The following is a 13,520-nucleotide window of genomic DNA, read 5'->3' on the forward strand; positions in this document are numbered from 1 at the left end:
GTTTGATAGTAGCATAGTTGGGATGTACAGTAACTAGCATATTGGATTGATAGTAGCATAGTTGGGATGTACAGTAGCTAGCACATTGGTTTGATAGTAGCATAGTTGGGATGTAACTAGCACATAGGTTTGATAGTAGCATAGTTGGGATGTACAGTAGCTAGCACATTGGTTTATAGTAGCATAGTTGGGATGGACAGTAGCTAGCACATTGGTTTGATAGTAGCATAGTTGGGATGTACAGTAGCTAGCACATTGGTTTGATAGTAGCATAGTTGGGATGTACAGCAGCTAGCACATTGATTTGATAGTAGCATAGTTGGGATGTACAGTAGCTAGCACATTGGTTTCATAGTAGCATAGTTGGGATGTAGCTAGCACATAGGTTTGATAGTAGCATAGTTGGGATGTACAGCAGCTAGCACATTGGTTTGATAGTAGCATAGTTGGGATGTACAGTAGCTAGCACATATGTTTGATAGTAGCATAGTTGGGAAGTACAGCAGCTAGCACATTGATTTGATAGTAGCATAGTTGGGATGTAGCTAGCACATAGGTTTGATAGTAGCATAGTTGGGATGGACAGTAGCTAGCACATTGGATTTATAGTAGCATCTTTGGGATGTACAGAAGCTAGCACATAGGTTTGATAGTAGCATAGTTGGGATGTACAGAAGCTAGCACATAGGTTTGATAGTAGCATAGTTGGGATGTACAGTAGCTAGCACATAGGTTTGATAGTAGCATAGTTGGGATGTACAGCAGCTAGCACATTGATTTGATAGTAGCATAGTTGGGATGTAGCTAGCACATAGGTTTGATAGTAGCATAGTTGGGATGGACAGTAGCTAGCACATTGGTTTGATAGTAGCATAGTTGGGATGTAGCTAGCAGATAGGTTTGATAGTAGCATAGTTGGGATGTACAGTAGCTAGCACATAGGTTTGATAATAGCATAGTTGGGATGTACAGTAGCTAGCACATTGGATTTATAGTAGCATCTTTGGGATGTACAGAAGCTAGCACATAGGTTTGATAGTAGCATAGTTGGGATGTAGCTAGCACATAGGTTTGATAGTAGCATAGTTGGGATGTACAGTAGCTAGCACATAGGTTTGATAGTAGCATAGTTGGGATGTACAGTAGCTAGCACATAGGTTTGATAGTAGCATAGTTGGGAAGTACAGCAGCTAGCACATTGATTTGATAGTAGCATAGTTGGGATGTAGCTAGCACATAGGTTTGATAGTAGCATAGTTGGGATGGACAGTAGCTAGCACATTGGTTTGATAGTATCATAGTTGGGATGTAGCTAGCACATAGGTTTGATAGTAGCATAGTTGGGATGTACAGTAGCTAGCACATAGGTTTGATAGTAGCATAGTTGGGATGTACAGTAGCTAGCACATTGGATTTATAGTAGCATCTTTGGGATGTACAGAAGCTAGCACATAGGTTTGATAGTAGCATAGTTGGGATGTAGCTAGCACATAGGTTTGATAGTAGCATAGTTGGGATGTACAGTAGCTAGCACATAGGTTTGATAGTAGCATAGTTGGGATGTACAGTAGCTAGCACATAGGTTTGATAGTAGCATAGTTGGGATGTACAGCAGCTAGCACATTGATTTGATAGTAGCATAGTTGGGATGTACAGTAGCTAGCACATTGGTTTGATAGTAGCATAGTTGGGATGGACAGTAGCTAGCACATTGGTTTGATAGTAGCATAGTTGGGATGTAGCTAGCACATAGGTTTGATAGTAGCATAGTTGGGATGTAGCTAGCACATTGGTTTGATAGTAGCATAGTTGGGATGTAGCTAGCACATAGGTTTGATAGTAGCATAGTTGGGATGTACAGTAGCTAGCACATAGGTGTGATAGTAGCATAGTTGGGATGTACAGTAGCTAGCACATTGGATTTATAGTAGCATCTTTGGGATGTACAGAAGCTAGCACATAGGTTTGATAGTAGCATAGTTGGGATGTACAGTAGCTAGCACATTGGTTTGACAGTAGTTGGGATGTACAGTAGCTAGCACATTGGTTTGATAGTAGCATAGTTGGGATGTACAGTAGCTAGCACATTGGTTTGATAGTAGCATAGTTGGGATGGACAGTAGCTAGCACATTGGTTTCATAGTAGCATAGTTGGGATGTAGCTAGCACATATGTTTGATAGTAGCATAGTTGGGATGTAGCTAGCACATAGGTTTGATAGTAGCATAGTTGGGATGTACAGTAGCTAGCACATAGGTTTGATAGTAGCATAGTTGGGATGTACAGTAACTAGCATATTGGATTGATAGTAGCATAGTTGGGATGTACAGTAGCTAGCACATTGGTTTGATAGTAGCATAGTTGGGATGTAACTAGCACATAGGTTTGATAGTAGCATAGTTGGGATGTACAGTAGCTAGCACATTGGTTTGATAGTAGCATAGTTGGGATGGACAGTAGCTAGCACATTGGTTTGATAGTAGCATAGTTGGGATGTACAGTAGCTAGCACATTGGTTTGATAGTAGCATAGTTGGGATGTACAGCAGCTAGCACATTGATTTGATAGTAGCATAGTTGGGATGTAGCTAGCACATTGGTTTGATAGTAGCATAGTTGTGATGGACAGTAGCTAGCACATTGGTTTGATAGTAGCATAGTTGGGATGTAGCTAGCACATAGGTTTGATACTAGCATAGTTGGGATGTACAGTAGCTAGCACATAGGTTTGATAGTAGCATAGTTGGGATGTACAGCAGCTAGCACATTGGTTTAAAAGTAGCATAGTTGGGATGTAGCTAGCACATAGGTTTGATAGTAGCATAGTTGGGATGTACAGTAGCTAGCACATTGGTTTGATAGTAGCATAGTTGGGATGGACAGTAGCTAGCACATTGGTTTGATAGTAGCATAGTTGGGATGTACAGTAGCTAGCACATAGGTTTGATAGTAGCATAGTTGGGATGTACAGTAGCTAGCACATTGGTTTGACAGTAGCATAGTTGGAATGTACAGTAGCTAGCACATTGGATTGATAGTAGCATAGTTGGGATGTACAGTAGCCAGCACATTGGTTTGATAGTAGCATAGTTGGGATGTACAGTAGCTAGCACATAGGTTTGATAGAAGCATAGTTGGGATGTACAGTAGCTAGCACATTGATGTTTTAGAGGAATGGCTAGCCAGCTACTAGCTTGATGTTTTAGTAAAGAGGAATGGCTAGCCAGCTAGTAGCTTGATGTTTTAGTAAAGAGGAATGGCTAGCCAGCCACTAGCTTGATGTTTTAGTAAAGAGGAATGGCTAGCCAGCCATTCGCTTGATGTTTTAGTAAAGAGGAATGGCTAGCCAGCTACTAGCTTGGTGTTTTAGTAAAGAGGAATGGCTAGTCAGCCACTAGCTTGATGTTTTAGTGAAGCGGAATGGCTAGCCAGCTACTAGCTTGATGTCTAGCCAGTCACTAGCTTGATGTTTTGGTAAAGAGGAATGGCTAGCCAGCTACTAGCTTGATGTTTTAGTAAAGAGGAAAGGCTAGCCAGCCACTAGCTTGATGTCTTAGTAAAGAGGAATGGCTAGCCAGCCACTAGCTTGATGTTTTAGTAAAGAGGAATGGCTAGCCAGCTACTAGCTTTATGTTTTAGTAAAGAGGAATGGCTAGCCAGCTAGTAGCTTGATGTTTTAGTAAAGAGGAAAGGCTAGCCAGCCACTAGCTTGATGTTTTAGTAAAGAGGAATGGCTAGCCAGCTACTAGCTTGATGTTTTAGTAAAGAGGAATGGCTAGCCAGCTAGTAGCTTGATGTTTTAGTAAAGAGGAATGGCTAGCCAGCAACTAGCTTGATGTTTTACTAAAGAGGAATGGCTAGCCAGCTACTAGCTTGATGTTTTAGTTGAGAGGAATGGCTAGCCAGCCACTAGCTTGATGTTTTAGTGAAGAGGAATGGCTAGCCAGCCACTAGCTTGATGTTTGAGTGAAGAGGAATGGCTAGCCAGATAGTAGCTTGATGTTTTAGTAAAGAGGAAAGGCTAGCCAGCCACTAGCTTGATTTTTTAGTAAAGAGGAATGGCTAGCCAGCTACTAGCTTGATGTTTTAGTAAAGAGGAATGGTTAGCCAGCTAGTAGCTTGATGATTTAGTAAAGAGGAATGGCTAGTCAGCCACTAGCTTGATGTTTTATTAAAGAGGAATGGCTAGCCAGCTACTAGCTTGATGTCTAGCCAGTCACTGGATTGATGTTTTAGTAAAGAGGAATGGCTAGCCAACTACTAGCTTGATGTAAAGCCAGCCACTAGCTTGATGTTTTAGTAAAGAGGAATGGCTAGTCAGCCACTAGCTTGTTGTTTTAGTAAAGAGGAATGGCTAGCCAGCTACTAGCTTGATGTCTAGCCAGTCACTAGCTTGATGTTTTAGTAAAGAGGAATGGCTAACCAGCTACTAGCTTGATGTTTTAGTAAAGAGGAAAGGCTAGCCAGCCACTAGCTTGATGTTTTAGTAAAGACGAATGGCTAGCCAGCTAGTAGCTTGATGTTTTACTAAAGAGGAATGGCTAGCCAGCCACTAGCTTGATGTTTAAGTAAAGAGGAATGGCTAGACAGCTAGAAGCTTGATGTTTTAGTAAAGAGGAATGGCTAGCCAGCTACTAGCTTGATGTTTTAGTGAAGAGGAATGGCTAGCCAGCTACTAGCTTGATGATTTAGTAAAGAGGAATGGCTAGCCAGCTACTAGCTTGATGTTTTAGTGAAGACGAATGGCTAGTCAGCCACTAGCTTGATGTTTTAGTGAAGAGGAATGGCTAGCCAGCTACTAGCTTGATGTCTAGCCAGTCACTAGCTTGATGTTTTAGTAAAGAGGAATGGCTAGCCAGCTACTAGCTTGATGTTTCAGCGAAGAGTAAAGGCTAGCCAGCCACTAGCTTGATGTTTTAGTAAAGAGGAATGGCTAGCCAGCCACTAGCTTGATGTTTTAGTAAAGAGGAATGGCTAGCCAGCCACTAGCTTGATGTTTTAGTAAAGAGGAATGGCTAGCCAGCTACTAGCTTGATGTTTTAGTGAAGAGGAATGGCTAGCCAGCCACTAGCTTGATGTTTTAGTAAAGAGGAATGGCTAGCCAGCCACTAGCTTGATGTTTTAGTGAAGAGGAATGGCTAGCCAGCTACTAGCTCCATGTAAAGCCAGCCACTAGCTTGATGTTTTAGTAAAGAGGAATGGCTAGCCAGCTACTAGCTTGATGTTTTAGTAAAGAGGAATGGCTAGCCAGCTACTAGCTCCATGTAAAGCCAGCCACTAGCTTGATGTTTTAGTAAAGAGGAATGGCTAGCCAGCTACTAGCTTGATGTTTTAGTAAAGAGGAATAGCCAGCTACTAGCTTGATGTTTTAGTAAAGATGAATGGCTAGTCAGCCACTAGCTTGATGTTTTAGTGAAGAGGAATGGCTAGCCAGCTACTAGCTTGATGTTTTAGTGAAGAGGAAAGGCTAGCCAGCAACTAGCTTGATGTTTTAGTAAAGAGGAATGGCTAGCCAGCCACTAGCTTGATGTTTTAGTAAAGAGGAATGGCTAGCCAGCTACTAGCAGGAGGGAGCTTTTGACTGGACTTGTGCACTAGTTAGTACGTTGTGACCATTGGCCTCACTTTATTTTTCACAGTTTTTATAGGTGGAATTCTGATGGGACTTCTAATGGGAACCATTAGTCAGGGCTGTGATTATAAATCAGATTATCTATTCCCATCGCACAAAGTCACAATCCGCAGTTGGTGAAACAGCACTCCGTAGGCCCAGCTAACAGCTTCCAGAATGAGCAATGTCATGTGAGGGCATGTGTTGTTATTAGGTGTTAAAACTTGTGATATTCCCACTATTTCTTTCTTTCTTTCTTTCTTTCTTTCTTTCTTTCTTTCTTTCTTTCTTTATTATTATTCTCCCCACTTTTTTGAACCTTAACTAGTTCTTCATACTTTGTCCTAGAAACTTCATTCAAACTTTAAAATGTTCATAATGTTTAGCTCTTGAACGGATCCATTCAGATTTTTGATATTTGTTATAGTTTTTAAGAAATTTAACTTTTAAAACAATTTTTTGTCCCATTGAAATTGCTTGAAACTGCTTTTGGAATGTTCAGAAACTTTGTTTTTAGAGTGGTGGCAGCAGTTGCTTTGAAAATATTCACACATTTTGTAAACTGCTGGCACTCCTACAGTTTTGAAAGCTCACACACATATTATACATCAAAATGTTCACACAACTGTGCTGATTCGTACGATGTAAATATCTAAGCAGTGTGACTTATAGTTTTCGCTGTATGACGATTTGTTCGGCAACTGCGCTCCTCATTGAAACGTATGGCAACGCACTCTAGCTTTTGAGCTGCTAATTTTGCATTTTTACTCTTTTTCTAACTTGTCGCTATGCCTACAGTTTTAACATCTCATACACATATTATATATCGAAACATTCCCATAACTGTGCTGATTCGTACAATGTAAGTATCTAAGCCGTGTGACTTATAGTTTTCGCTGTATGACGATTTGTTCGGCAACTGCGCTCTCCATTGAAACGTATGGTCCCACGCTATACCTTTTGAGCTGCTAATTTTGCATTTTTACCCTTTTTCTAACTCGTCGCCATGCCTACAGTTTTTAAGCTACACGGACATATCATAGCCTAAAATGTTCAGCATTTTCTCAGGATTCCTACGGTGTCAATATCTAGGCTGTGACCTTTATACTTTTTGAGAGAGAGCTGTCTGAAGCCAACATGCCTTTCCATTGAAGTGAATGAGAGGATGCTCACAGTGTCAGTTGGGATTTGAATTTGGGGACACATGCAGGCTCTCTGTACAGGCACCCTTTTATGACTACTGTGGTAGCATTCATATTCATTCATTCATTCCTTCTATCTTTCCTTCCTTCCATCCATCTTTCCTTCCTTCCTTCTTTCCTTCCATCCTTACTTCCTTTCTTTCTTTCCTTCCTTCCTTCCTTCCTTCCTTCTTTCCATCCTTCCTTTCTTTCCTTCCTTCCATCCTTCTTTCCTTCCTTTCTTTTTCCTTCCTTCCTTCCTTCCTTCCTTCCTTCCATCCTTCCTTCCATCCTTCCTTCCTTCCTTCCTTCTTTCCTTCCATCCATCCTTACTTCCTTCCATTCTTCCATTCTTTCTTTCTTTCTTTCTTTCTCTTTCTTTCTCTTTCTTTCTTTCTTTCTTTCTTTCTTTCTTTCTTTCTTCCATCCATCCATCCATCCATCCATCTTTCTTTCTTTCTTTCTTTCTTTCTTTCTTTCTTTCTTTCTTTCTTTCTTTCTTTCTTTCTTTCATCCATCCATCCATCCATCCATCTTGGTCTCCAATGAGGGGTGCATGAGGATGGCCTGGCAATCACTGACCTGCCCCCCACAACCTCTGACCTGCCCCCCACAACCTCTGACCTGAGGGGGGCGGAGTCTCGCCAACACGCCACTATCCACGCCACCGTCCCCACATCTCAGACCCTGAGTTGGCTAAAGACGCAGTTTTCACGGTTGGGTGCATGTGGGTGGTCCGGGGAGCACTACACTGTCCTAGACCGGCTCTGACCCGAGGGGGCGTAGTCTCCTCACAACGCCACTATCCACGCCACTGTCCCCACATCTCAGCTCCTGAGTGAGCTACAGACACACGGTCTTCACTGTTGGGTGCATGGAGATTGCCCGGATGTCAGTACACTGCCCCCGACCTGCTCTGACCGGAGTGGGCGGAGTCTCGCCATCACGCCACTATCCACGCCACGGACCTCACAACACAGCCTCTGAGGTGGCTAGAGACACACAGTCTTCACTGGTGAAGGCAGGTGGGTAGCCCGGCATGGCCTACACTGTCCACGACCGGCTCTGACCCAAGGGGGCGGAGTCTCGCCACCACGCCACTGAACATGCTACGGACACCACAACTCAGCCCTTGAGTGGGCTGGAGACACACGGTCTTCACTGGTGAAGGAAGGTGGTTAGCCCGGTGCGGCCTACACTGTTCACACCTGGCTCTGAACCAAGCGTGCGGAGTCTCGCCACCATGCCACAGACCCCACAACTCAGCCCCTGATTGAGCTAGAGACACCAGTGGGTGCAAGGAGACTGCCCGGAGGTCTTCATGGTGGAGTCAGGTAGGTGGCCCGGAGAGGGGTACACTGTCCCCGACTGGCTCTGACCTGAGGGGGTGGAGTCTCACCACCACGCCACTATCCACGCCACGGGCCCCACAACTCAACCCCTGAGTGGGCTAGAGACACACAGTCTTCATTGGTGGATGCATGGAAATCACCCAGAGGTCACTGTACTGTCCCCGACTAGCTGTGACCCAAGGGGGCGGGGCCTAACCAGCACGCCACTATCCACGCCACGGGCCCCACAACTCAGCCCCTGAGTGGGCTAGAGACACACGGTCTTCACCGGTTGAGTCAGGTAGGTGGCCCAGAGAGGGGTACACTGTCCCTGACTGGCTCTGACCTGAGGGGGCGGAGTCTCACCCTCACGCCACTATCCACGCCACAGCCCCACAACTCAGCCCCTGAGTGGGCTAGAGTCACACGGTCTTCACCGGTGTGGGCGGATAGTTGGCCCAGAGAGAGGTGTACACTGTCCTCGACCAGCTCTGAACTGAGGGGGCGGAGTCTCACCACCATGCCACTATCTACGCCACGGGCCCCTCAACTCAGCCCGATTGGGCTAGAGACACATGGTCTTCACCGGTGCGGGCGGGTAGGTGGCCCGGAGAGGGGTACACTGTCCTCGACCAGCTCTGACCTGAGGGGGCGGAGTCTCACCACCATGCCACTGTCCACACCACAGACCCCACAACTCAGCCCCTGATTGGGCTAGAGACGCAGGGTCTTCGCCGGTGGGTGCATGGAGATTGCCTGGTCCGTAGTAGTTCTAGCAGTAGCTGTTACATACAACTACAGCAGCTAGCCCACCTCACATTTTCTCCAGGAAATGTACTTTCTAGTTGTTATTGTTGTTGTTGTTGCTGTGCTACTGGGATTGGGACAGTCATGCAAACTGCTGATAAAGACTAAGCAGCCTAAAGCTGTTTTTTTTAATCTATTTTTTTATTGACTAATTTCTCCTCCGGGATCAATAAAGTATGTATCTAATCTTTTGCTTCCATACCATTATAGAAAGCCCCCTGATGGCGAGCGTTTGGCGGAGCCTGCTTAGGGGGGTGGCAGAGGGCAGCGGAGGAACGGTAGCTGGAGATATGGAGAGGATAAGAGGGAGGTGTGTTATGTTGCACTTCTCAGATTCTTGCTTTGGAGAAGGAGGGAGCTGGATCTAGCTTTTTTGGGAACCTGAGCTGGTTGTCGAGGGTAACCAGATCCACTTGGGAAAGTGACTAGGATCCCTCTGAGGGAGCGAGACAATGAGGAAGAGAGGGGGGTTCTCTCTCTCTCCCTCCCCCTGACCCCCTTTCCTCGCCCTCCTTGCCTCTGCACACACACAACCTTGCCTTAGCCTGCCTCTCTCTCTCTACCAAGCCCACGCCATTCTCTCTCGTGTAACCAGGCCATCTCCTGCACACCCTGCTGGCGCTGTTCAGCGGTCTAGGGAAGGATAGGGGTGACCAGAGGTGAGCCAGGGGCTCCTGATATGCTCCAGTGTGGAATTTGGTGTGGCACCACCAATGCACGAGGCGCAGAGCTTTTTCTGCCGATGGAGCGTGCTGAGGTGGTACACACACACACACACACACACACACACACACACACTGCCTATGTTTACACATAAATGTGTGAAAATCAATGGCTGACTGAGTAATGTCCAGGCAGGAAAGAGAATCGCTGTTTCTGCTGAGCACATGGACTGCTTCCCAGACGTAACGCTGTCTCTTGAAACCGCATTGCGCATCAAGGCCGAGGAAGCGGGGCGATCGAGGGCGCAGCAGAGTGAGTGCGCTTGGAATGGGTTTTTTGGGACAGTATTTCTGGGGCTTTTTCGTGACATGCATATTATCTAATGTTCCATGCGGTTCTGCCAGGTATGGGAATATTTTGGCACACAGCGCAGCATGGCCGTAGATGGACCCTGGGACAAACAATCTCAAGATTCGTAAAAGGGATCGTATATAAGCCTGAACAATGGCTAAGGGTTAGATTGATTAACAAAAAGATTTGATTTTAGTTTTATTTCCCGTGTACTGAATAATGCGCAGTTCTGCATTGGGCCTTTAAAAGCCCATTAGCCTACTTGCTCCACACCTGCAGCCCCGATCCAGGTGAGCGTAAACACGAGTACTACAGTAGTGGGTGTGGTGTAGCTCTGGTATGGTCTGCTACATATAGGCTATGGCGAAGTGGTAAGGTAAGGAAGCTTTTCGTGTACACAAAGGTTGGAGCAGAAGTGGTACGGACCACAGTTTCCAGCGTCCCGCGTATCAGAAAGTGAGGGATAAAGGGCCGGCTCCTTATCGGAGAGGTGAGTTGGTATCCCAGTCATATCTTTATCAAGATATATCTCTCTCTAAGAGCTATGGCAAGACTTTAGGCCAGTATGGCAAAATATGGGAGACAGAATATTATGTTTTTCATTAATAGCTTCATTAGGCTATAATTATTGTTATTATTATTGTTATTATTATTATTAGGCTACTGAAATATCCTACTGGCACATTAATTATTATTGTGTAACAGACCACAAGCCTTCCTTAAACACTCAATTGGCTCCCATTTATCAGGTAGACTATACTGGGAATGATGTCTGTTATATTATAGGCTATAGACAAATTGGATAAAGTGGATGTTTTACATTATCATCTCAAAAGTTAAACATTAGATTCTTGGTTAATGGGCTTAAATGCCAAGAGTGTAGCATGCGAAAATACCATCATAGTTTCCATAGGTTTTTTGTCCACAAGCCATGTTTAGTGATAAACATGCCCCGTGCACCTCATGCATTTTCTGTGGTTGTCACTTTCAAGGTGCAAGAAGCAGGCATATGCACCTGCTCCTGTTAGCCCCGCCCACTGTCACAGCGCTACAGGAGCAGAGTCGTTCGACTTTAATCATACTGAATATGAAATACTGAAACGGCATAACAGATATTATATGTCGTTTTGAATTTAAAAAGAATCACATAATCAAGTATGTTTCATATCTATTGTACGGTGAGTTTTTGTGTGTATTGCATTGAGAAAAAAATAAAAAATGTGGATTTCTTTCTGTTTGTATGAGACTTTATTCAGTATTTCAGTGCAGGGTCATATGAACTTTGCACACGTGATGTTATTGTTGTTGTTGTGTGTGTGTGTGCGAGCACGTGTGTTTGTGCGTGTGTGTGTGTGTGTGTGTGTGTGTGTGTGTGTTTGACTGTATGTTAACAGTGTCACTCTGGCCCCTGGAGGCCCTTGGACGGGATGATTGCCCCCTCAGGGCTGCACCCTCAGCAGAGCTCAACTCTGCCCTTAATTCCCCATCAGACCTCCTCATTATAAACACAGGCCTATATCATTTTTTTTCTTCCTATGATCATTTTCCATGGTATAGATGATGTTATTCCCAGAGTCCTGGTGTCCAGTGGGTGTTTTCATGGTATAGATGCACTGAGAGCAGGTAATCAACCTGATGTAGTTGGGATTATGTATTAGTCTGAAACAGGATTGGTGGAAGATCTGGGCTTAAAGTCAACATAGTTCTGGCATTGCTTATTAGTAATGAGCCATGGACTGTTTCATGTTTTAGGATTTTTTCTAAAACAAACACGCACGCACGCACACACACACACAAACACACACACACACACACACACACACACACACACACACACACACAGGGTAGGTGCACTTCACACCTGTGTTTGCCCTGTTGGCAATGCTATTGCCTCTTGGGAAAATAGGGGTAGTCTAACTAGTGTGATCTTTTAGGCTTGTTTGTTTACCTAAACGTTAATCAGTTTGATTAAGAAAATGTACATGGCAGCTGTGCTATGCAGGCTTCCCGGAGTACAACATATCTCTTCACATGAGTGATTCTGTTGTCTGTTCGTGTGTGTGTCTGGTTTGTTGTTTGTGACCCTGACACATCACATCACCCCCCTGCTCTCTTTCTCCCTCTCTCTCTCTCTCTCTCTCTCTCTCTCCTCCCTCTCTCTATCCTCTGCCCTCCTGTCTCTCCTGCTATCCCTTCTCTACCCCCTCTCTTGTTCTGCTGCTCTGTCCATCTTTCTGATCCCCCACTGACCCCTGACCCCTGGGTGTTCCTCAGCTGCAGGATGTTCTTTAAGAGCCTGACGGCGTACCTGGGTTGGCTCTATTACCAGTACCTGCTCATCACTGGCATCTACGTGCTGGAACCCTGGGAGAAGTCCATCTTCAACTCTGTCCTGTTCTCCGCCATCGCCATGGTGATGTACACCTCCTACGTCTTCGTGCCCATCCACGTGCGCCTGGCACTGAAGTTCTTCTACGGGCTCTTTGGGGGCGAGCCGGAGAGCACCATGGCCCTCATGACCTAAAGAGAAAGGATGGATGGATGGATGGATGGATGGGGTATAGAGGAGAGGGAGGGTGGAGGGAGTAAACGGGGGAGCCTCAAGACCTTCAGCTGAGCTCTAAGCTGATTCTATGACCTCACCCCCCCCCAACCCCACCCCTACCCTCCTATCCCACACTCCCTCCAGAGTCAGGATGCTGTATCTATTGTGTGGTAGGAGACTCACCCTTCTGTCTCACCCGCTACCGTAGCCCCATCCCTACTACTCACCCTTCACTTTGATGTGAAACATCTTGCTGTTGTTTATGATATGATGACTGTGATTAACTGCAAAGTTGTGGGCTCCTGTGTGAGTGCATATCACTTCCTGTGTGAGTGTTCTGCATGATAGGACCTGTCTGTCCAAAAACAGCCTGTATATTTGTGTGCGGGTGTAAATCAAAGTGCTTTGCCAACCCTGTGTGTCCCTGTTCCCCGGAGCATGTGCGTGTGGCCGCGCAAGTGTGTGTGTGTGTGTGTGTGTGTGTGTGTGTGTGTGTATTTGCAGGTAATGCCAGTGATTATCCTTGGCTGTTGACGGCTGTCTGATAAACATGGAGGCACTACTGGTCCCAACACATTCACATGCACTTTACTTCACTGACTGAGCAATACATATGACTGACTGGCTGATTACTGCAGCGCAGTACAAACGCTGTCACACGGCTGATTACTGCAGCGCAGTACAAACGCTGTCACACAGTTAACCTCTCACAGAGTCTGACCCCAGCCATGCACATACATCTGTTCCAGCAACAATAACAGAGCTACAGTCTGTAATGTTCATCACATCCCTCATCTATCAGATTATTGCTCAATCCTTAGGATAAAATGAAACAATAGTATCTGTGTGTGCTCAGTCCTGTCTCTGACGTCTCCAGTTGGATCTATGGGCAGGGCAGGACGTTTCCCACCCTGAACCTGAGCAAATATTGATAGTCTTATTTTGAGTTTGCAGCTCAACTGAGTTCAACAGAATAGTTTGAAGCCCCTTACACTGAATCACTGAACTCAAAGTGGCCTGAATGAAAAGCGA

At 45.3% G+C, this 13,520-nt stretch overlaps 1 protein-coding gene across 1 annotated transcript; it reads left to right on the top strand.

Annotated features, from left to right (window-relative positions):
* Positions 1 to 12,224: 12,224 nt before the first annotated feature.
* On the top strand, positions 12,225 to 12,467 carry sptssb (serine palmitoyltransferase, small subunit B; the record flags this gene model as incomplete). Its single annotated transcript, XM_084442275.1, has 1 exon — positions 12,225 to 12,467. The coding sequence occupies one exon, from the start codon at positions 12,225 to 12,227 to the stop codon at positions 12,465 to 12,467; it is 243 nt and encodes an 80-aa protein (XP_084298401.1).
* Between the last annotated feature and the right edge of the window lie 1,053 nt (positions 12,468 to 13,520).

Source organism: Borostomias antarcticus (assembly GCF_949987555.1).
Source record: "Borostomias antarcticus genome assembly, chromosome: 1".
Lineage (NCBI taxonomy): Eukaryota > Metazoa > Chordata > Actinopteri > Stomiiformes > Stomiidae > Borostomias > Borostomias antarcticus.